The following is a 24,538-nucleotide window of genomic DNA, read 5'->3' on the forward strand; positions in this document are numbered from 1 at the left end:
AGCCGGATTAGCAGAGGCAAGGGAGGGAACGCGTAGAGGAACAGGCCCTCCCAGGGGAACGAGAAAGCATCGCCCATGCTCCTCGTCTGGGGAAACCTGCTGGCGAACCTCCGGCACTTGGTGTTCGTAGCCGTCGCGAACAGGTCGATCTGGGGTGTGCCCCACCGTCGGAAGAGGCGATCCACCAGATCCTGCCGTAGTTCCCACTCGTGGCACGAGCGCAGCTCCCTGCTGAGTGAGTCGGCGATGGTGTTTTTTATCCCTGCCAGATGAAACGGCACCAGAAAAATCCCTTGGGCGACGGCCCAATGCCACAGGTCCTGCGCCTCCTTGGACAGCGCTGGGGACCTGGTTCCGCCCTGTTTCCTGATGTAAAACATGGTGGTGGTGTTGTCGGTGAAGATCCTCACCACCTTGCCCTTCAGGGACGGAAGGAAGGACCTGAGGGCCCAAAACACTGCACGGAGCTCCAGGACGTTGATATGCAGGGACTTCTCCGTCGGGAGCCAGAGTCCCCTCGCGTGCAGATTTTCGGTGTGCGCTCCCCACCCTTCCAGGGAGGCATCCGTGGTCACAGTCTCCTGGTGGGCTGGGGTCTGGAAGTCCATGCCCGCCGTCAGATGCGCGCGGGTGCCCCACCACCGTATCGCTCGTCGGAAACTCTCGTCGAGCTTGATCCTTTCTTCGAAGCTGCCCGTCGTCTGGATCCAGCGCGCATCCAGGAATTCTTGCAACGGGCGCATCCGGAGCCTGCACATGGGAATGAGGTAGATGCAGGAAGACATCATCCCGAGGAGGGACTTGATGGATCTCACTTTGGCCGCGTCGGCCACCAACATCCGTTGCACTTTGCCCAAGATGGTCCTGGTCCTCTCCTCCGACGGGGAGGCCAGAAGGGACACTGTGTCGAGCCTCGCTCCCAGAAACAGTGCGACTTGCGCGGGCACCAGGTGGGATTTGGCGTAGTTCACGGAGAATCCCAGGTCCGTGAGGAGTTGGACGGTCCTTGCTGTGTGGACCACGGCGAGCTCCTTCGTCTTGGCGCGGATGAGCCAGTCGTCCAGGTAGGGGTAGACGTGAATCCCCTCGCGGCGCAGCTGCGCCGCCACCGGTGCGAGGCACTTGGTGAATACCCTGGGTGCCGACCGTAGTCCGAAGGGAAGGGCTTTGAACTGGTAATGACGCCCTTGGACCACGAACCTGAGGAATTTTCGGTGCCCCTTTAGGATTGGAATGTGGAAGTAGGCATCCTCCAAATCCAACGACGATAGGAAGTCTCCTTACTCCAGTTGACCCAGGACGTGCTGTAGGGTGACCATCCGGAACTTCTGCGCCTTGATGAACTTGTTCAGCCGTCGCAGGTCTAGGATGGGGCGCCATCCTCCCGTCTTCTTCTTCACGAGGAAGTATCGCGAGTAGACTCCGGAGCCCCGAAGCCTCTTTGGGACGAGTTCGATGGCGCCCTTCCTGAGCATCGCCTTTACCTCCAGGAGAAGTTGAGGGACGTGAAGTTCTTTCCTGGCCACGGGGGGGACGCGCGGGCACCTTCTTTGAAACTCGAGCGCGTGGCCCCGGGCCAGGGCGTCCAGCACCCAACGGTCGGTGGAGATGGACTCCCACACGCTGACGAAGCCCGCCAGCCGGCCTCCCACCGGGGTGCTTCGGTGGGGGCCCGACCCCACGGCCGGTTCAATCCTGCTTGGACGCGGCCTTGCCGCCTTGACCTCCTTGGCGACGACGGCGGGGTCCGCTAGACTTGCCTCGTCCTCTGTAGGCCTCTTGCGACGACGAGCGGGCCGATTGACGGTAGGAAGAGAAACCGCCGCCGGAACCTTTGGAGGCGCCCTTGCCTCCGCCGCTCCGAAAGGGCGTCCGTCGTTGCTGCAGGACTCCAAGGGCCCGGGCCGTCTCAGTATCCGCCTTGATGGCCTGGAGGGAATCGTCCACCGTCTTCCCAAACAGGTTGTTCCCGTCGAAGGGCATGTCCAGGACTCTGGTCTGGACGTCCTGCCGAAAGTCCGTAGCTTTGAGCCATCCACGACGTCGAAGGCAAACGCCGTTGCCCATCTGGCAGAACCCCGCGTCGGCGATGTCCGTTGCCACGGTGATGGCGTGGTCCGAAGCCACTTCACCTTCCTGGAGGATCTCAAGGGCCTCCGCCCTCTTGTCGTCCGGCAGAAAATCCAGCAGGGGAGCCATCTTGTACCAGAGCTCCCTGTCGTAGCGGGCCACGATAGCCAAGGCGTTGGCCGCTTTAATCGTCGTCGCTGCCGACGAGATGACTCTACGTCCCATAGTATCCAATTTCTTTCCCTCGCCGTCCGGCGGGGAAGTCGATGTGGAGGCCGCACCCCCCCCTGCTTTCTTCCTGGCTGCCGCGGAGACGACGGAGTCCGGGGTAGGCTGCGCCCGGAGGCATAGGGGGGCCGTGTCTGGGACCCGGTACTTCTTCTCGTACCGGTCTCTTCTAGCTGGCGTCGTGGAAGGGTTCTTGAGGAGGGAAAGGCCCTCATCCCAAATGTCGTCCAACAGAGGCACTGCGAGGACCGTCTTCCTCTTGGCCTCGCGCCGCTGATAAAGGAAGCCTTCCTTTTTCTTCTCCTCAGGGCAGAGTTGGAAAAGCTCGGAAGCCCTGGAGATCATGGAGTGGAAAGATCCGATCTCGTCGGGCGGAGAAGCCCTGGTGGGAGGCGACGACGGAAAATCCTCGTCGTATGCCTCGTCGTCCGTACCCGTCGCTGCCGTGTCAGTCCCCGTATCATCCCCTCGGGTGGATGGGGAGGAGGGCTGGACGGGGCGCGACGGTTGAAAAGGAGGTGGAGGATGGATCCTTCTTTTCTTGGTAGGGGGAACACCAGAAGGTCCCGGTTCTGGATCCCCCGACGGGAGAGGTTCCTCCGTCGGTAACGGTAGCCTCGTCCTTATCTCAGTGCATAAGGACTGTATGGCCAACAAAATGGCCGCCGAGTTGTCTCGCGGCGTTGGCAGAGGGGAATCCGACGGGCGAGCAGGGGCCCCGTCGGTATCCTCGACGATGTCGTCGTCGTCACCTGCGTCGGGGCCCATTCCGACGGGCTGGTCTTGTTCCACGCCAAGGCCGTGGCTTAAGACCTCGATCAGCTCCTCTTCTGAGGTTGAGGCCGAATCTACGACGACGCCCTGCCCCCCCTTCTTCCCCACGGAGGGTTTCACGGGGGTCCTATCGATGGGCACAAAAGAAGACTCCCTCCGAGGAGGCAGGGAGATTCTGGGCCCTGAGGTCGCCACCACTGGTGCAGCCTCCACAGGCTGGGCCAGGGCCGCCGCGACCGTTTCGATAGAGGGCTTGGTCGGATGGATCAAGGCCTTCACCACCTTAGGTGCGCTCACCGCCTTATCCTTGAGGGAGGGGGCACTGCCACGCTCCTCCTCTGCCTTAGAGCTCGACCGGGGCCTCTCCAGGAGCTTCGCCGGGTGCTCGGCCTTCCTCTTACCCGACCCAGAGCGTTGGCTCGTGGTTGATGGCGCCGGGGAGGGTGCGCCCTGCCTGGCGCCCGTAGAGCCCGACCGTTCGGCGCTCCCGGTGCCAGCGGACTCGCGGTGCTTGGCCTTATGTTGGGCCCCCGTCGCCGGGGCGCCCTCAAAGGTCTTAGAAGACCGCTCGGATTTCTTCTTCTTCTCGCCAGACGGGCTCTTAACCTCCAGCCAGTTGGCGAGACGTTGATGACGGTCCTTCATGGTCCGTTCCGACATGTTGCCGCAAAACGCACAGTCCTTTTCCACGTGCGTTTTGTCCTCATGAAGGCAGTAAAGGCAGAAAGAGTGTTCGTCCTCCTTAAAGACGTTCTGCAGCTGGCATCCAGGGCAGACCCTGAACAGCTTTCCGGGCGTCGAGCTTCCCTTCTCCTGGGCCATCTCCGAGACCGGGCCTGAGAAGCTTCTGGAGTCCTCCGAAGTGTAGCTCGACGAAATCTTCACCCTTGAGGGGCACAGACGAATCCGACACGGGTCCCCGTTGATCGGATGTAGGATCGGTGGAGCTTGAGGCTCTTTTGACCGAAGAATCGAAGTTTTTTGTGAAAAGCGCGAAAAAATAGCACTAACGCTCGAGAGCAATAGCACGAGGATCCCAACACATGAACGTGCGGTAAAAATCTGAAGATGGCTGCCAGAGGCGGTGCTTAGGTAGAGGGCAGTCATTGGCTGTGGTCAGTATGACGCAGAGACCAGTGATTGGTTATTGCTACGAAAGACAGATCAGAAACGAAACTGATACTGGTTTTTTCTTTACCGAGGATTCCCAGCCTGACGACGGGGAATATTCATGAGCATGTGAATCCATGCCAGACCCCATGCTGGATAAATATGGAGGTAAACGCTATATGTGCGTGACTCATCCACAAATTCGATGATTTTTAGGTCCCCAGACACCACTTGGCAGAGGTTCGGGATACAGTGTAACAAATCCATTACACTTTTTCTGTTCAATCCTTGTCTTGTATTCGCTCCAGTTTGACTGAGCGAACATTTTTCCCGCTTTGTGGCCGAGCTTGTGGGAGAGAGTCCCGTGGTCTACCCGGTCCCTCTCATGCGTGCCTGTTCCCTGTTGAGGGTTTCGTGCTGAAGCGTCCCGTGTGAGCTGTTCTTAGAGCCCCGGCAACTCCTACAAGTTTGACATCCTGATGGAGGTATGCCTGCCAGTTGGCTAACTCTGGGGAAAATTGGACCTGGCATCGACCCTGCCCACTGCCTTTCTGCTCAGGGGCTGATCATCTGGGCCCTGGATTGTTTCCAACTCGGTTGTCCTTGTCCATGAGCTTTCCAGCTTCTTGATGTTTTTCCCCAGACCCTTTGCCTTTTTTCAGCCAGTGTTAAAAATTCTGGCGATTTATCTCCCGTGAGGGTTTGTCCAACCAAAGTGTATAGGCTTTTATTCTGAGTTGGACTCGTCGCTCGGAGCGCCTGGTTGGCTTCCAGTTCGATCTCCGAGTCCTCTATTGAATAAACCAATAAGCTTTTTAGGTCCTTGGATGTTGTGCCGCCTTCCTCTAGACCATCTGACCTCTCGACATCTTCACAGTCAGATAACAACAACAAAGGATGAGAGGATTTCAACACTTGTGATGTGCCCTTTATGCCATTAGTTAGTGGCTGAGGCATCTCTACCTAATTTCAATGATTCCTTGGAGTTGTTGCGGCAATGCAAGGTCTTCTCGAGGAAGTTTGTCAGCAGTTGGTCTTTGGTTTTCTTTATCCGCTTCTGGGAAAAGATGAAGAAACTCCTGGTTTGCATTGCCAACAATTCTTGTTTCAACTTTGTGGGCCTAGACCACAGGATCTCCATTAGTTGGGCCCTTTCCCACCGATACCGTCCCGGAGCCCTTACTGACTTCCCTGTCAACCTGGTCCGTGTTACTGGTCCTCATAGATGCGAGTCTAAGTGGGAACGGTCATTGATGTCTGTGCATGCTGGTCCTGTGTCATCGATGGTGCCTTCTTTTTGTAGTTCCTTAGCTCTGAAGCAGTAATGAAGCCCTCAAAGAATAACAGTTTGGAATGGACCATTGCCATCAACGTGGTTTTGTCATTTAGTGCCTTGAATAGCTTTGTAAATACCGCCAGTGCAATGGATAAGGAGGACTTGCCGGGATGGCGAACAGGTCAAAGAAATTCTGTTTTTTTAATTGATTGAGTTGCTGTTTGAGTACTTTTGAAGATTCTGAAGTTGATTAAAGGTTTTGAGGCTGTGACGCGAGGGGGGGGCAAAGGGGTGTAGTCCGAACCTTGCTTATTGGTGTGCCAAGAGTCGACAGATCGCTGGGTGCCCAAATTGCTCAGTCTTTCTGTAACGGTTATATTTCCTGACCCTTCCGATGTTGCTGGTGGTTTCTCAGAGTTTCGCTCAGCTGCATTCTCACGCCCCGTCTGTGGTCCTTTCGGCCTAGGGCCTGACCATGGGGGGAGTTTCTTAGTTGTTATAGTCCTAAAATAGGGTTCCCCTTCTGGTGTAGTAACCAGGGGTCCTCCGACTTCTGACACCTGCGTCCGTATGTTGGACCGACAGCAGTATCTTCTTTGTTAGGTACTGCAGATTTTGGTTCTCATGGTTCTGCTCTTGTGGGGACCCACTCACTGCCTGTTGGTAAAAGTCTTGTAACGTACGCCCCCATCTCGTTTTAAGGTGCAAATGTTTTTTTAATGAGCGGGGCACAGTACCTTCCCCGCTCCTTCCCAAATCTCATCAGATAGTTGCCCCGGTGTATCAAAAAGACAGTTCCTTGTGAATTTTAATTGAAGTCATTAGAAAGCTGTTAATTTTGCTCCGGGTGATACTCCCCTAGCAAAATCATTTCGGTTTGCTCGTGCCAATGTAGATGAAGTCGCCCCCTTAACAGGTATTGACTTTGGAAGGGCCTCTGATGACGGCACAGCGTCCCCAGTGGTGTTGGCAGTGCCCTCCCAAACTACCTCCGATGCCCTAACAGCCGTTTTGGGGTTTCTAGATTGATTATCCATTTCATATTCAAGGACCCCAGATAAAACAGCCTGTGAAGCCTGTGAATTAACTTGGAGGGAGGGGGCACCCCTTCCTGTGGTCTCCAAGACTACCATAGAATCTGAATTTGTTAGATCAAATATAGATGGAGGACTCAATTGCAGGGAAGGCATGTGGAGATCATGAGCCAACGAAGATTAGGTCCCACACACTGGTTTATGTACCTGTGCGGAGACCTGCATCCTCTGTGGCGAAATTTGAGACAAAGTAGGCAGAGAACCCATCTGGTTCGCAGGGCACGTGAGCCGTGGCTGTGCACCCGACTACGCTTGGTTAAGAAATGCAATGTTCACCCTATTGAAGCTGAAGTCTTTTGCCTGCATATCTTCATCAATATGGTCACCGCATTGGGAAACGTCATTAGAAATATCTGCGGTACTCGTTAGCGAGGGCACCCGTGACTCACCCTCTAGGGTCGGTTTCGGGGAGACCAACACCACCGGCACCGAATCGGCCCTGTCGACTGTTCCGCCTTCCTCGTCAGAGACACACATGGGAGCATCTGCAGTCCCGGTAAATGTTCGTCGGGTTTGTTCTTTTGTCGCCGGAAGAGAGTCAGCTCTCAGCGTTGGAGACAGTAATGCACAATGTAAAGACTGTAGGTCGGGAGATCGTGCTTCGCCCTGTGGGTGTGGGGTTCTCAAAACAAAGTCAAGATTTGGTGTTAAGGAAATGTTTATGAAGGCAACTTTTCTGTTAGGCTTACTGGCAACCTCAGAAGCCATGGTCCCTATGGTTGGCTGGACTGAGGCTGAAGGCAGCGGGTTGTTGCCTTCCTCATGCAGCTTTGAACTCTGCAAGTTACATCCCTCTTCCATCCTTCCTGCGCCCTTCTGCCAGTCGACCAACGTGCTTCTGAACTCATTGCTGAACTCTGCGTCAGCGCTCCTCACCACAGGAAGGCTTTTTAACCTCCTTAAAGTGATAGGACAGCAGTGAGGAAAATGCTGCACACTCCTCCAGTGAAAATACACCAAGCCACGGAAGACCTCCAAACTAAAGAGTTTGCAGTAAACTCGTCGCCGTACTCCGCGCTGGTGCTCTGCACCACATGAAGGCTTAGCATCCTTAAAGGTATAGAACAGCAATGAGGAAAACGCTGCACACTCCATCTGCATGCTGCTTGGTTCCTTAAACTTATTACGGGATTCTGAGTGGTGGTGTGGTGGCGTTAGTCACCATTTTTGGGATTGCATAGGACTCCATGGGGATTTTGGCAGATTTAATGCGAGTGGCAATTCTGCCGATTTTTGGTGCTTAAGTGGAGGATTGACCTTCAGCATCATGCTGGAGGTCAATCCTGTACTCCTGGCAAATCCAGTTTTAAGTCAGTTACCGCCAAAAAAAGTGGCAGTAGCGGTATTACCATCACTTTTTTACTGCACCCCCAAACTTATAATGAGGCCCATTATATTTTAAAGTAACATTATGATAGATCATGCTTACTATGCTGCTACTTTGGCATCCTTAGCAGACATTCCTCTCAATACTGACGCGGTTATGCCTGAATAGGCCAGCCTTCAGGTGAACTAGTAAGAATGGCTATCAATATTTTAAGGTGTATAGGCAAACACCAGTAGGGTCAATTAACTTCTATTTTAATTAGGGAGCATCTGATATGACCAAAGACAACAATAAAAGTGAGGTGTGGAAACCCATTATATTGTAGATGTAAATCAATAAGCTTAGTTTTTTTTTCAGGGGGTGGGGGTTGCACCTTATGATGTCATTCTTTGCATCATACTCATTTATTTTAAAATTTCTTTATTGGCATTTCTTAATGTTACAACAGCTGCACGTCTAGGCAGGCATGTTACAACATGGAGCATTGCAGGTGAAAAATAACGGAACAATAACATTAAACCAACGTTAACTGTCTGTGTGGTTGATGATTTAGTTCGGCATGAGTGAGACCAGATTAAGGGCGAGGTCAGCAGGGCAAGGGTAAGGAGTGGAGGGAGGGAGGCAGAGAAATCTAGACCCGTGGAATAACCTGTTTCAGATGCTTCTGTAGTCAGTGAGGTCCAGTAATGGTGGCGCGGGTTGTTCGGGGGGTGGGGGGGTTGTCATCGGAGGGATGAAACATACTCCATGTCAGTGCTTTCCAGGCGTCTAGCGCCATACTTGCATCATCAGGAGATCTAGAAACACTATCCTCCCAAGCTTTGGTTTCAGCTTCTACCCAGCGCTCCAACTCTCCGTACCATGAGTTATATTGTGGGCCACTGGGTTGTTTCCATGCCATTGCAATGGTTATTTTAGTTAATACACATGCAATGTCCATGAGCTTCACAATGTGCTTAATTTTAGCTGGTCTCGGGTACGTTCCTAAGAGAAATTCACTAGGGGACCATTCGTATCGGGACATGCCTGCCCTCCTGCACGTTTGTTCCACCTCGGCCCAGAGACGCCGCACCTTGGTGCATTCCCAGAACATGTGTACAAGATCTGCCTTGTCGGCTTTATACCAGGTACAGCTTGTTTGTTGAACTTAACCATTCTGTATGGAGTTAGGTATGCGCGGTTTAAAACATTCAGTTGAATTACTCTAAACCTGGTGTTCCTGGACACCTCTTTTGGGAATGCAAGCGCCCTGTCCCACTCTCTGTCGGCCAACTCTGGCCCCAGATCTTTCTCCCATTTGGATCTCAATTCAGAGCTACAGGGGTTAGGGTTGTCCCTTAGGTGGCCGTATATTTGAGACACCGGTTTCCAGCCCTCCCCGAGGTTATACAGTAATGTCACAAAGTGGTCTGCTTCTGGTTCCTCAGGCCATACATCCCACTTGGCCCGTGCCACCCTGCGAATCCTCTGGTACCATATAAATTGGCTGCTAGATACATCATCTTTGGACTGCAGTGAGGTGAATTCACGAAATGTGCCATCCATATATAAGTCTCCCCATGTGTAAACCCCCTTTCTTTCCCACAGTCTGATGGTCGCTAGGTCGACACTGGTTTTGCAGAAGTCCGAGATAAGTGTTTCGGGGGAGTATGCATGTTCCAGATGCAAGAGTGTCTTGGTTCTTTGCCATATTTTCCTCCAAAGGGTAGCTAGTGAAGGTACTCCACTCAAGAGTTGTCGGGGCTCCCAGATGAGCTCCTTCAGTCGTACCGGGGTAATTAAGTGCCGTACTAAAGTAGTCTCGTACGTGACTTCGTCCGACAACCACTTAACCAGGAAGCTAAGTTGGGCCGCCAAGTATTATTTCTCTAGGTCTGGAAGTTGAATTCCACCTTATCTATATGAGAGGGTTAGTGTGATAGCGCCATCTTGTGCCTTCCCCCTCCCCCATAGTAATTCCCGAAATAGGATCTCAAGTTAGTGAAAAAAAGAGCCTTGATGTAGCAATGTACGTTCTGAAACCCATAAAGGAACCTGGGAAGGACAATCATTTTGATAATGGATGCTCTACCCATCATAGACAGGGGAAGCTTAGACCAAAAACCTATTGATTTGCGTAGGGCTGGTAGCGCAGCCATAGTGTTATATTCATGCATTAGTTCCAGAGTCTGCCTTATGTTGACCCCAAGGTATCGGAATGTGGTTATTTGCCATTGTACACCCACTGAAGGTAGGTCTTAAATGTTTTTGATTCTCTGATCCTCCAGTGGGAAGAGGCAGGACTTTTGTTTTCTGAACTGTATTCCAGAGACTTTGGCGTAGTTGTCGAGGACCTCTAACATGGTTTGTACGTTCAGGTGTGGGTCCCTAACGTATAGGAGAACGTCATCCGCATATAGGGAGATTATATGGTTGCATCATACTCATCATAACAAGTAAACTCATTTTTCAGCAGCAAATTAACCATGGGAAACTAACAAATCATAGCAGAAAATGGGTACCAGGTTGGAGGTATTTCAGCTCCCTTAAGGGAATTGATGAGACAAGCTTTCCTACAACAGCTTTCAGAAAAAGAAAATATTTCATAAAGCATATTTGTCCCTACATTTATAGTAGCATAATATCCACTTTATTTAATAAGAAGTGTATATTCTTACTTGATCACTGGTGCGAGAGGACCAAATGTCTCTTCCTGTGTGCACAGCATGCTTGTTGTCACATTGCTTAGTAGAGTTGGCTCAAAGAAGTTCTTTCCCAAGCTGTGACGCTTGCCTCCAGTGACAATGCACGCACCTTGATTCACTGCATCACTGACATGTTTCTCGACCTATAGTAAAAACAGATGCAGTTTCAGCTACCTGGTCCACACAGACATTGAATACAGAGTGCAGACACTCAAGTTAACAAGTACAATAAATTGTAAACAAAGAACTGCAAGAGGGGAAAATTATAGGAAACGGGTCTTTTCCTGCTATTCAGAGTCACTCTGGAACAATCTACAAATGCAAACATGACATGCCTGCTCCATCACACACTGAAGATCTCACTCTTCAAAGGAAATATCACCATGCACGTATCCGTCCACTCAAACCCATTTCTCCCCCTCTGAAGACACTGCTCCTCCCCTTGTAGCTCCCGCGGTGTGCCTTTGTACAGAGCTACATTACTTCCCAGCTAGGTTCACGTTTTATAAATCTCATATCTACATGTTAGTCACCATGGTGACTAATGTACTCCCAGTCAAACATTTATTTTCCTTCACACTAATCTGTGTGTTGTACACAAAAAGGAAACCAAATCGAAACGCTCTGCAAAACAGGCCTTAAGAATAAATCAAGGGACACGTGGAAATGCATGCATGCAGAGAGCTTGCCCAGCCCCATACCCACCACACACCTGCAAACACCAGTTCGTTCCTGCAGGTCAATGGTAAGGATCGGCACCATTCAAACAGCCAGCAGAGGTCCAATCGGGAACCACTGTTGGTTTCACTCATGCCCCACTGATGTGGAGTGTGGGACCACCAACGGGACCACCACCATCAAAGGGACCACCACCATCACGGCCACCACCACCGGGACCACCACCACCAGGACCATCACCCCCCCCCCTACCTTCCTGGGCAAGTGCATGAACTTGACCTGGGAACGCAGGAAGAAGGCCAAACAAGAATATGGCCACATATCACGTAGCGTGGCCATTTTAGCACACTAGCCACGTTTAGTAGTCATAAATGAGACACTGCATGCTAGATACAACAGAAAAACTGCAAAAATATATTTGCTGTGCAAGCCTTGGGAAGTGGGCACCACTCTTGGCATAACATTTTAAAATAATATTTCATAATAGCTTTGAGTAAGTATGTGGTCCTGTCACCAAAAAAATACCCTCTTGTAAAAGGGACCAACATTGAAAGAGCTGCAGATTTCTTGGTAGAGTAATGAAGAAAGTTGTAAGGACCTTGTGTGCTAAACACACTGAACATTCAATAATTCATTATTCTGTATAATGTGAAATCCTGTGGAACATTGTAGAGGAGAATAAAAGTGCTGAAATGTGTGGAGTATTTTTTTTTTAAATGTACGTTAGAGACAGAGGCAGATCGGGGTCTGATGCATTTTCGGACAATGTCCTTCAAAAAGACAAAAGTGTTTGCCAGCATTTGCCCTCGGCCTCCCTTACCCGGACCAGCCCAACTTCTTCATCCTTGTCCACCGCACTCATCCTTCCCCTCCCCCTTTTCCCCTGGCACTTGGCTGCCCCCACCCGTGGGGTATCCCACTCCTGCACTTCTCCCTCTATGCCCCCTTTCACGTATCACCTTGTCATGCACTTGCACAGTAGGATTGTCACAAGGCCAATACAGCAGTTTTTTGTTCTACTTTTGTGACTCCCATGTCCCTCCACCCCCTTCTTGTCTTGTGGCACCTGCAAACACCTGTGTATAGGTGCCAAACAAATGTCCAATAAATAAGGAATGCGATTGTGCCTCATGGAAAGTCGGTGTGTGTGATGTTCTCCCATGCACCTTGTTGATATTGGGTGTGTGATGAGGACTGGAACAGATGCTTTATTGAATACCGCTAATAGGATCCCCCCATCTTCAACTGTGTAATTTCAAAAACATTGTGGATGGTTTCAAAGGGTTTTGATTGGTGGCTGATATGGATGAAGTTGTCACTTATGCAGGCTAGATATAGGCCTGAAAAGGGACCTTCATGGTTCGAAATGCATTTTTGGAATAAATCAGAGAAGCGGTTTGACCACCAGAAAATGGTCAGATTGAAACGTTGATATACTTTTTGTTTGAGTTTGATGTTTATAAATCGTTCATGAGAGAGTGCCTAAGGTAGTGCACTCCTAACTATGGGTCATGTGCCCAGGTCTTTTTTGAGTGTGAGAGGTACCATCAGCTGTAGAATGACAGATATACCTGGACAGCAGCATGCATTTAGCAGTTGGCAATCACATAACTGTCCTTTATGCCATCACCCATTCAAGACTCTTGTTTGGAAGTGATATTAACATGAATGGAAGATGGACGTTAAAGGTGTCATAGAATCACAAAAATGGCACAATCCACCAATCTGCATTATTGGTAGAAGAGGATAGCTGTTGTAAAATTGTTAAGATGGGATTTACTTAAAACGATTCAATGGCCTATCTAAATGATCACTTGTCAAGATTCCCAAATCTAACTAACAGTCTCATGGATATAAAACACAGCCTGCTTCTTTACTTCAGCCCCTGTGGAAAAGCGCATAACATGTTTCTTGGCAATATTCGGGCTACAGCGCTCTGCTGTTTTTGTCAGGATGTGATATTCTCACCCATTGAGTCATCATCCTGGGCTAAAACATTCAGCCTTTAATAGGCTTCAGGTTTCTACTTAGTCCTTGGCTCCTGCCAAGGTCTGGGATTTGGCCCATACTAGTTCTCAGAGTCGTTTCAAATTCTCCAGATTGCCCAGATATCGCAAATCTAGCGATTGGTTAGCTTCCTGCCTCGATCGCCATTTATCTCATGATTGGCCCTGCTGTAGTTCCTAGTGGACCCCGGTTTGCCCTTAGTCGTTTCAGCTTTTGATTTTCATTTTCCCTCACTGATTAGCAACACAGATAAACCCCCCACCCCCGGTGCCTACTGGGGGTTTAAAAAGGCTCTCTGCCATTTTGTAGTATGGCAGAAGTGTCTCATCATTTGTGTGGCATTCGGGTCCAGCCGCTGCTCTTCTGTGAGCTGAAATGCTGAAATGATGCAAGAAAATTGCTTCTGTGAGTGAGGTGGGGGCAGGGTGAAAATAGGCCCAAGGACTACATCAGGGGGGTGAAGTCTCTGAGGAAGTACCTGGTGTTCGCGTTTCCATCTCCAAGTGTGTGAAAGCCCCACTGTCATGAAAAGTACACTGAAGCTGGCCTTATGAATGGGAACTTTCTCTATCCAGATGGCTCTCTTGGAATAAGAGAGCCAGCGGTCTGTGGGTTAGGGAAGGGTTGATGTGCTGGCACTGGGATGGGTCTGGAACATAAAAAGCTCAATTTCTTCCTTCTTTCTTGCCTCTGATGGAGAGATAAAGAGTGCATGATACGGACTCCTGTTTTCATGAAGATTTGGAACGCGAGGAGGGACACGGAGGGATCCCCCTTATATCACTGAGTTGTACTTCACCCAGGTTGTGGGTATCCTTGACCCCATAAAAACACAAGCCCCCAAAGGCGGCACTTATCATAAGGGGTGTCATATACCACTCCCTTTCTTCCAGTCCCCTGTTTTTTCCAGAGGCATGGGATGTCTGGTGAAATCTACATTGGATTGACTTTCCCCCTCTTATGTTCTACTGTAAGGAACACGATAGTTACCTGTAACTCCTGTTCTCCAGCATGGGTCTTGCATGGATTCACATGCTCATGAATGTTCCCTATAAAGCTGGGAATCCTCTGTAAAAAAGAAAGCAGTTTAGCTTTAGACAGAAATCTGTGGGTCTCCTCTATAGCCAATCAATATCCTTTGGTCATACTGCCCCCAACCAATGATACTCGTCCTCATAAGCTCCACCCCTGGTGGCCATCTTAAGATTTGGTTGTGCACGTAAAGTGGCAATATAAACAAAGAAGAGCCAGAGGGGAAGGAGGGAGGGGGTTCACATTTGAATCCATGCTCGAGAACTGGAGTTACAGATAAGTAACTTGTTCCTTCTCCAGCATGGGGTCTTGAATGGATTCACATGTTCATGAATACGATTATACAGCAGTACATATACACAAAAACAGGAGGCGGCATGGCTCACAGAAGTAATACACTTACCCCTTGAACAGACTCACCTTATGCAAACAGTTGCATAGCACAGCCTGGCCGACCCGGGATTCCTCCCTGGAATCCCTTTTGAGGCAGTAGAATTTTGTGAAGGTGTGGGTAGACCTCCACGTAGCAGCCCTGGAGATGTCGAGCAGGGGCACACCAGAGAGATATGCTGTTGTTGGTGCGATGGCTCTGGTGGAGCGGGCTCTAGGCTGGCATGGAAGTGGTCTATTGGCCAGACAATGACAGTGCATGATGCAGCTGGAGAGCCACCTGGATAGGAAAGCCTTAAAACAGGGCCTTCCTATGTCCCACAGGTCCAAAAATGACAAAAGGCTGAGACACCTTCCGAAAGTCTTGTTTGTGCCAACTAAAACCTGAGGGCATGAGCAACGTCCAGTGAACACAACGCCCTCTCAGCAGGCATAGAAGGGTTTGGAAACAAAACTGGAAGTATCAAAGGCTTGTTAAGATGAAAGTCCGAAGGAACCTTTGGCATAAAGGTGGGATGAGTCTGCAGCACCACCTTTGCTGCGTGGAAGGACAAGTACGGCTGCTTGCAGGAGAGTGCCCGGATCTCCCTGACCCGCCTGGTCGAGGTGCTCACCACCAGGAAAGCAGTCTTCCACAAAAGAAACTTTAACGGGGCACGATGCATAGGCTCAAAAGGAGGTCTCATAAGCTTAGTTAAGACCACATTCAGTTCAAGCTGGGGCAGGAGCCTTCCCTGGCAGAAAAGACCTGAACAGACCCTGGAGGAATTCCTTGACAAGCCTGTGTGACCACAGGGAAAGCTTGCCTGGGGCCCGTTCGTACCGGGATATGGCAGCCAGATGAACCTTGATAGAGGCGTGAGTCAGCCCATCTTTAGCCAATGAGAGCAGGTACGGGAGGAGCTGCAGAGCAGTTATCCACAGAGGCGTAATCTTCTGTGGCCTGCACCACACTGTCAAGCGCTTTCATTTGTGTCTGTAGTGAGACAACGTAGAGGGAGCTCTGGCCTTGGCCAGAATCTTCTTGCACTCCAGAGGCAGTGAATAGTGACCAAACTCTAGGGCTGCAGGAGCCATTCCGGGAGGCTCAGTGACGTCAGGTTATGGTGCAGTACTGTTCCGCTTTCTCTGGAGAGAATGTCAGGAAGTAGAGGCAGCTTGACGGCTGGAGCCGCTGACCGGTGGAGGAGGTCCAGGTACCGTATGCGCCGCGGCCACGCCAGCATGATGAGAATCATCCTGCAATGGCAACATTTAAGTGTGTTGATCACACGTTGCAAGAGAGGAATTGGGAGGGAAGGCGTACAGGAAGAGCCCACCCCACGTGGAATGAGAAGGCTTCCCCCAGACTCCTCTGCAGAGGATATCTGCTGGAAAACTGCCAGCACTTGGAGTTGGCAGCCATCACAAAAAGGTCGATCTGGGGAGAGCCCCATTTGCTGAAGAGACTAGACACCTGCATCTGATAAAGCTCCCACTTGTGGCAGGACGCAACTCCCTGCTTGGGGAGTCTGCAATGGTGTTCTGGACACCTTCCAGGTGGAAGGGGACGAAGAACATGTCTTGTAGTATGGCCCAGTGACAATCCTTTGCCACTCTTTCATTTTTGTCAACTCTCAGCTGGACACCTTACAGAAACCTTCGATTGAGCATGCACGCGGTGCTGGACCACTCTGTCAAAGGCATCGTATATCTTGGTTTCAAAGTTCAATCACTCATCTGCAGTTCAACTTTACTCATGTTAGTTATCACATGCGTTTCATACAATGTTCGTTGCAGGGCTTGCCATACAATGTTGCCGCTTGCAACCTTGGCGTCAACACAGACCGGTCTTGTATTGGTCTCCCCAACTCAACGGCTGTGTTGATATCACGGACACTGCTTTGTTGTTGGTGCCAAGGATAGAACCATGGCAGCCGATGATTCTCCCCGCCCTGATTATCAATGCGTGGGGGCCCTGGGTACCTGCGACACAGAATGCAGGATTCCTCAGCCTGGTTTCCTGTTCTTATGCTTTCTATTCGAGACTTCATGAAAGTAACAGTTCCTTATCGAAAAGGTCAAGAGAACTTTTCTTCTTGTGATCACCCTCGGTTTCATTGTCTTTCTCCTTGTGTTAAGCTGCCATCTTGGAATTTCTGTTTCCTTGTGTGCTTTGCCTCGCTCAGAGTGTTCTCTTGCGCGCCGTCTTTTATCCGTATGGGGAAGTGTAATGGAAGTCAGGTGTGCGTGATAGTGGGTAATTGCCCGACCATTGTATTGGGACACGTCAGGTATACGGCTCGGGTATTAGTCTGTTTCTTCTCATAGCGGGCTGTCTGTGAGAAAGTGTTTGTGTTGTGAAAGGGAGGGGGGCTGAGTTCCTAAGTATCCTACCTGGTAGGATGAGGTAGAGGTATTACAGGAAAGGGAATACCGCATCTCACCATCTGGTGTCCCACAGATACTCCCCGAAGACACCTCACCCAGGTGATCCACCCGCACAGGTCCACCAAGAGGAAGTGGATCCAAAAGCGATGGCCGTGTCCTGGCCACCAGGATGACAGATCCCCCGGGGACAAATGGGTGAGACCCCTTCTGGTTTCTCACAGCAGACACCACAGAGTCCGGAGAAAGCTGTGATCCGAGACACCTGGGCACTGAATCCAGGACATAGTATTTCTTCTCTGGCATGTCCTGCTTTGTTGGAGTGGTGTTTTCCTAATGGCCAAACTGTCTTCCGAGACGTTGTGAAACAACGGGACCGACACAACAGTCTTCCTGGAGGACTCACGTCATTGAGAAAGGAAACCTTGTTTCTCCACTGGCACCAGACTGAAGCGTTTTGACGTTTTTGTGATGATCGTGTGGAAGGATCCAATCTCCACTGGTGGCGAAGCCCTGGCAGGCTCGTCAACATCAGGAGGTTCCACATCAGTGGGGCATAATCTTTGTACTCATCAGTGTGAGTAGTCGTGGTGTCTGTGTCAGTGCCAGTGTCTGTGCACTGGCTCATCCTCAACCGGGTCAAGGTCCAGAGTCAAGATGTGACAGGCACATGCCTAGGTGGATTGGGAGGACTCCTGGGTGGTGGCCTTGGAGGACTGCAGGCTGGACCAGGCATCAGAGCAGTAGGCAGACATTGCTGAATTTCAGACATTCATCAAATTCTGGCTACTAGGTAACCCCCCCAAGACTCCACATAGGATGGTGTGTGCTGGACCAACAAAGAGAAAAGGTAAGTTAAGTCAATTTCACTTCACTGTTCTTGGGAACCGTAGTTCACCCAGGAAAAGGTTTTTAAACCTTATGAGAAATCTAAAGGATTTTTCAGTGACACTGCACTGAAGATGCTGTGTGTCACCATACAAAAAAGCAGATGCCTATGGAGTTTGTCAGACTCCAAAAACAGTGAAAACACAAAATCCAAATCAGGTAAAAACAAATGAGAGCGAGGAAAAGGTCTCACTCACTCCAGGGTTAAAATGTTAAAAGTCCAGCAAATGAGCTGGGGGTCTCTAAGGTTGAAGGGAATTAGTACAAAAATGAGAATTCTCTAACAAGTGGTGAACAGAGGTGGGAGGATTTAGGGAGAAGGAGAGGGAAAAGACAAGGGAAGGGAAGAAAGGAAGAGGGGAATGGGAGAGTGAAATGTGGGATAGACTCAAACAGGGTATCTGCATAGCACATTTCCCAAATCCCCTTTAGAACACTAACAACTGGATAGAGTAGGGACAATCTTAGGAAGTCAATGAGGGAGTGGAGACAGAAGGGCACCTTGCCTTTAGGTCCTCGCACATCCAATTTAAGTCAGAACGTGTCCAGTAGGGGGTCACCCGGGGGCCAGGGACACCTGCGTTAGGGAGGAGGTACGAAGGAAGGAAGGAAGCAAGGAAGAAAGGAAGGAAAAGAGAATAGAGCACATCAAAAAATCAATTAAAGACCCTTAACAGTCTCACAGGCTTGCAGCAATGTCTGTGCCACGTGTGAAACAGTATAAATAACTTCCATAGGCCATCACATCCAAAACCACATATGGCTTCATATGTGTATACCAAACTGCCATAATGCTTCTGTAATTTTAAAATTGCTTGTTTATTTTCAAAGGGATTCTTGTTTTTTTTATTCCCAACACGATCAAAGCAAATATTAGAATAACTTTGGTTCTATACATGCCAGTAGGTAATCCTTTGGAGGCCATCTTCCTGGCGCAGTCGTGAATGTATAGCCTTCTACCACTTGTGGTAGATTTGGCAAACAAAAACAGGTTTACACCTTTTAGTAAGCTTGGCTGCAGGCACTTCCTAAACGTGAAGCCCCACAGCTGCTGGCATTGTTGCTGATGCCCAACTGCAAATATGTGGGGGTGGTGCATTATATAGGTATATGTACACCCAATTGCGGCATACTCGTCTGGGTACAAACCCACCGTCTAGCAGGTCTGACTTTCATGGCAGAATCCATTTACTAGAGCCACTAAGATTTAAAAGCATTCTCACTAGCAAATGGAAATCCATCACAATTGGTTATTACAGAGTCTCAATTTTCAGCAGCAAGCAGGCCTCCCTGGACCCCAGAGATCCTCTAAAATGGGGTGCTTGGTGTGCCTTCCTCACAGTCAGGCAAGTACAGTGATGAGCAAATAGGCAGTACCACTGGTTTAGAGGAAGAGATTAGCAGTTCCTATGTGCCACTGTTTGTGGACATGGACATGGCTTTGTCAGGAGTATGGTCTTGTCAAACAGAAAGAGGAGATTCTTCTGAAATTGCTCACAATAGAAAGCCACATGGGGTATGAGTTGGATTTTGGTTGGGGGCAAGGGCTCATGGTTAAGTAATGGGGGAACCCCAGGTGGGTCGGGGCAAAGAACAAAAACTATGAATGCAGCCAGCAGCGTTTTTACAAGTGATATTCTATAGCCAGATAATTGTACTTTGTACTATATATCATTTAGATTTTGTGTTTTATGTGCATTCTTTTATAGATTTGTCCATTACCTGAAATGAGCTTCTGCAGTCTTTGGGCAAATGGGTCCTTCTGCTCCCGGACAGTCTTGAAGAGTGTCCTCTCCAACTTTTGTATTAGGATTTCAAAAAAGTTAAGGATGTAGACTTGCACGATAAATAGGATTGATAGCGGATTGCACCTATGCTTCCAAACACAGGGTGTGTCCTTTCAAACGTACCTGTGGCCTTTACACAGTCACAGGGGGCTGCCAATCATTCTTCTTCTTGAGGTTTCACATACGATGTAGATTATTCTGAGGAATCCTGAAACTATTATAGTATCCAGTCTCATCTTCAAAGGCAGGCAGAGGACAAACCATGTAAGACGACATCTGCGCCCCCTTTTACTCTCAAGGAACTAAGTTTCCTCTGCACCATCCCTTTGGATACAGCAATCGGGTTCGCATTATTATTCTGAATAAGTGAAGGTCGGCCAATAACCAGTGGGGCCTACATATCAAACCGTCCAAAGTTGCTCGCACAGGGAACAATGTGTCTTAGGGACACCCTAACCCAGGGGCACATCTGAATCTACGGATATGGTCTCATATGGAAATCAAAGCAGCAATGTCACTAGAAGACACCAAATAATTTGATTCATAAATATTTTTATTGTATGCATGTATCATTTAGGGTAATTGATAGGACAAACTGTCTTCCACCAGACTGTAGCTCGGCCTTTAAAAAAAACGAGGGTAAATAGAAAAAGTTAACCCTGCATAAGAATAAATGTACAGCATGCATGCAGAAAAATAACATTTGACTGGCTCAATATTTTGTAGATTATACAGTATTAACAAACACAATAATACCAGTATTGCCACTGAAGGAACACACTTGTGTTGGCTTTGCCTGAATAATGGTAATCAGGACATACCAGTGATGGGGGCGTGGCCAAGCGCAGTGCAGGATTGCTGACTGAATCTTGCGCTCCTGCTCTGTAATTATTCTTTGCCCCTTTTATCATTCATGGCGAATTGAATTCTTTACTAAATGACAGCCGCTTACTCATAAAACTTGCCTCGTGGTCCGTGGCGCTTCGAATGCTGAGACTTCCTTTGGTAATGTGAGCCCTATCTTGGAAGGAGCTGGGCCTGCTGAGCCGGGAGATCCAGTGACACTTGAGACGACGTTGCAGTCAGCTGGCTGGGCTGCGCGCGGAGTTGAAGATGCGCTGAGATAACAGGTTATATTTTTCTTCACAACACGGGCCCGGGACCGTTAATAAGTCACTTAAAGGCACATCCTTCATATTTAAAAAGCACAAATAATGCTTTCAGGATACAGGCAGTGTTTTTATTCTATTTTATTTTACATTTTCCTCAACAGACAGGTTTACTAAGCCTACATAAAGTAACATTTGGAATTTTCCTTCTCTTTCTTTTTTTTTTTTAATAATGGTCTCTGCAATGCCTTAACATTTAGTACTGACTTTATATAAATAGCAAGAAAACGAGGAGTCCTTCATATTAAAGTACTGCACTGTCATTGCTAATGTTATTAGTTAAAGAAACTTCCGGCTCTTGAAGGTCTAGGGCTAAATGCCCGTTTTGTCTGGTTAACCAATGCTAATATAATAGCTGCAATTTCCTCCTTTACTATTCTAAATAAGATAAGCCAAAAGCCATCTTGGCTTCTCATGGAAAAGAACCACTGAATTTGAGCTGCCATCGCTGAAATATTCTAACATAATATTGGAGCCTTCCTTCGAGATTCCATAGCTCTAACTCCATAACTACATCTACCAAGCCTATGATGAAGCTGTGTGATTAATTATTGCAACTTCAGATCAAGGCTTAATCAACCAAGTCAGGTCGCACTCAAGTGTGTAGTACTATAACTGAAACCTTTATGGTATGGCGTCTAAAAACCTTCAAAGAACTACCCAACTCCACTTCAAATAAGAGACCTAAAAGAGAGTCTCCAACACCTAAGGAAGACACCCCAGACGCTACCATGCTGGCAATACTAATGGAAATAAAGGCTCTGAAGCCTTTTATGGAGGCGACTAACCATAAACTACAGCAAATAGATGGCAAATGGACAATGATCCAAGCAAGAATCTCCGAAGTGGAGCAAAAGGTTAGCAATGCTGAAGATATCACGGGAAGAGTTGAAGCGCTTGAAAATACTGTTATATCACGACAAAAGCACACAGAAAATTTAGAAAAATCGCAATAGAAGAAACAACTTGCGAATTGTAGGATTATTGGAAGGAGTTGAAGGAGAAGATCCAATTTCGTTCACCAACACCCTTCTAATGAAACTTCTGGAACTTCCGCCATCAACCAAACTGAATATTTAAAGAGCGTACCGTATTGGACCCCATTTCCCTATGCAACCCACTAATAGTACCAATAATAATTCCTCAAGAACAATGATTTTTGCTCTATTAGACTATACTCATGTGCGTTTGATTTTGGAGCAGGCCAAACTGAAAAAACACTTAACTTGGAATGGCAGGAAAAGTTTTATCACTCAAGATGTATCTAACGCCACAGCGGCCAGAAGAAAGGAACTCCTCGCTCTTAAACTTGCTCTTAAGCAGCTCAATGCTAGGTACGCCATTATACATCCGGCTACCCTCAAAGTGACTCTTAATGGCCATATTTCTTCCTTTTAAGATCCTATTGCGCTAAGAAACTTCATTCAAAATCAAAGGAAAGATGACATGGATACGTTTAAAGCACCTACTTGAAGAACATTTCTAAAAGCAATCCTATCTATTAATTATCTTTGCCATGTCTTCTGGTCTCTTAATTTTGCGGAGCGGGGTGTGAAGTCGGTTATCTCCATCGAAGGCTCTTCCTCCCCAGTCTCCTATACCTTTATCAGCTAGCATGGATGGGAGTGGCCATTTCCTGTTAGCCACTGCCGTCATTAAAGTATTTTTCCCTTCCAGTTTGTTATTTTCCATGCTATCTTTGTTAGTCTCCCCCTTTCCTCTGTGTTTCTCTCCGTCTGTGTCTCTGCTGAGTGCATACATGAAAATGATTACTCTTTTGAGGATAATTCATAACCTATCGCTCTGCCTACATTTTTAAATATCTTGCATGCTACTATTATTACACCCGCCTTTAAGTTTGTTTCCAGTCTTAGTGTATTACTCTAATTCCAGGAAGTCAATGTAACAACATGGAATGTAAAAGGGTTACATAACCCTATTAAGAGGCAGAAAATATTATGTTGTCTCAAAAAGAACTAAACCCTCCATTGCGTGTATTCAGGAGTCCCATCTTGCCAATGCAGAGACACTGAAACTCAAGCGTTAATGGGTTGGCGAGGTCTTCTCTAGTGCAGCCAATGGGAAGAAAAATTGGGTTATTACCTTAATAACTAAGACACTTAATTGTCAAGTTTTAGCAAGTGAGAATTATGTTGGTAGATGGGTAATGCTTAGGCTTCTAATGGACTCCATTGAGTTTACTGTCCTTAATGTTTATGGACCTATGTCGTCGGATCCCTCTTTTTGGGTACAACTTAAAAAATCACATCTTTATTTCTAACCCAAATAATTTGATTGTGTGTGGAGATTGCAACAAAATTATGGATCCATACATAGATAGAACATCCAGCGTGAACTATAAACCTACAAAATCCCATATGCAATTCGCCAGAATAATTTCCAAATTGGGCCTTGTGGACACCTGGCATATTACCCACCCCTCTGACTCAGAATTCACTTTCTTCTCTAATCCCCATAATACTTAATCTTGATTAGATTATATATTTATCCTCAAATCCCATGCAAGTTCAAGTGTTGATACTAAAATTGATTGTATAGCATTATCAGATCATGCCCCTGCCATATACAACTAGCTCTCGCGCCAAGCCCCACACCCCCAGCAGATGTAGATTTGACTCTGCCCTGCTCAAAGATGAGGCGTTTACTTCCTATATATCTCAACAACATAATCACTATTTTTCAGAAAACCTAAGTAAATATACCTCAGTTTTCGATTAATTGGGTCTGTTAAAAAGCAGATTTGCAAGGGCATATTATCTAGTATATAGCTAATAGGAAAAGAAGTTTAAATTAGGATCAGATAATATATTAAAGTAGCTCAAAAATCTCGAATCTCAGTTTTCACGTAACAATTCTAAAATAATCCTGAACTCCATTAAACTTCAAATTCAATATAACAAAATAGTTACCCAATACTCCTGCGATAATCTCCTTAATATAAAGCAAAAATCTATCAACTATCTAATCGTTCAAGCAAATCATTAGCATCATATCTAAAGCTTAAAAAGGAGAAAATAGGATTGCAGTCATTAAAGATAGCACTGGTGATAGAAAATTCACAGATAAAGAAATTGCTGGCTTCTTCTCTGATTCTTATAAGAAATTATATACTTCTGAAATACCTGCTGATAATGGGTTATCATAAGCATTTCTTAAAGACATCCCTCACTCTACATACCTGTCAGTTGATCTTCCATCGCTCAATGCTGCCATTTCCATTAATGAAATTCACAGAGCCATCAAAGACCTTAAAAGAGGTAAAGCCCCGGGGCCAGATGGCTATTCTAGTGATTTCTATGCACATTTAAACATATTTTAACACTCAAACTAAATGATCTATTTTCTCAATTCATCCAAGATAGTAGCACCAAAGGATCCTTCTTAGAAGCTATGCTGATAGTATTCCCCAAACCTGGTAAAGATCCCAAACTCCCTCAAAGCTATAGACCCATTTCCCTTATTAATACAGACTGTAAACATATTTGTGAAGATCTTAGCTAATATACTTTTACTGGTATTAGCCAAAATAATTAAACACGATCAAGTAGACTCTCCTCCTCCAATGTAAGATTCATTCTAAACTCTATCACTCATATCCGTGGCTCGAATGACCCTTTTGTCGCAGTTGCCCTAGAT

The 24,538-nt window shown here is 47.8% G+C and overlaps 1 protein-coding gene across 1 annotated transcript in view; it reads right to left on the minus strand.

The window, feature by feature from the left end:
• ALDH5A1 (aldehyde dehydrogenase 5 family member A1) overlaps window positions 1-24,538 on the minus strand; it is a 386,314-nt gene that overhangs the window by 66,805 nt on the left and 294,971 nt on the right. Inside the window, exon 8 of the mRNA XM_069613625.1 lies at window positions 10,537-10,706. Within this exon, the coding sequence (XP_069469726.1) occupies window positions 10,537-10,706 (170 nt within the window). The remainder of the gene's footprint in view (window positions 1-10,536; window positions 10,707-24,538) is intronic.

The sequence above is a fragment of the Ambystoma mexicanum genome, chromosome 5p (genome assembly GCF_040938575.1).
Source record: "Ambystoma mexicanum isolate Mex_15411 chromosome 5p, UKY_AmexF1_1, whole genome shotgun sequence".
Taxonomy (NCBI): Eukaryota; Metazoa; Chordata; class Amphibia; order Caudata; family Ambystomatidae; genus Ambystoma; species Ambystoma mexicanum.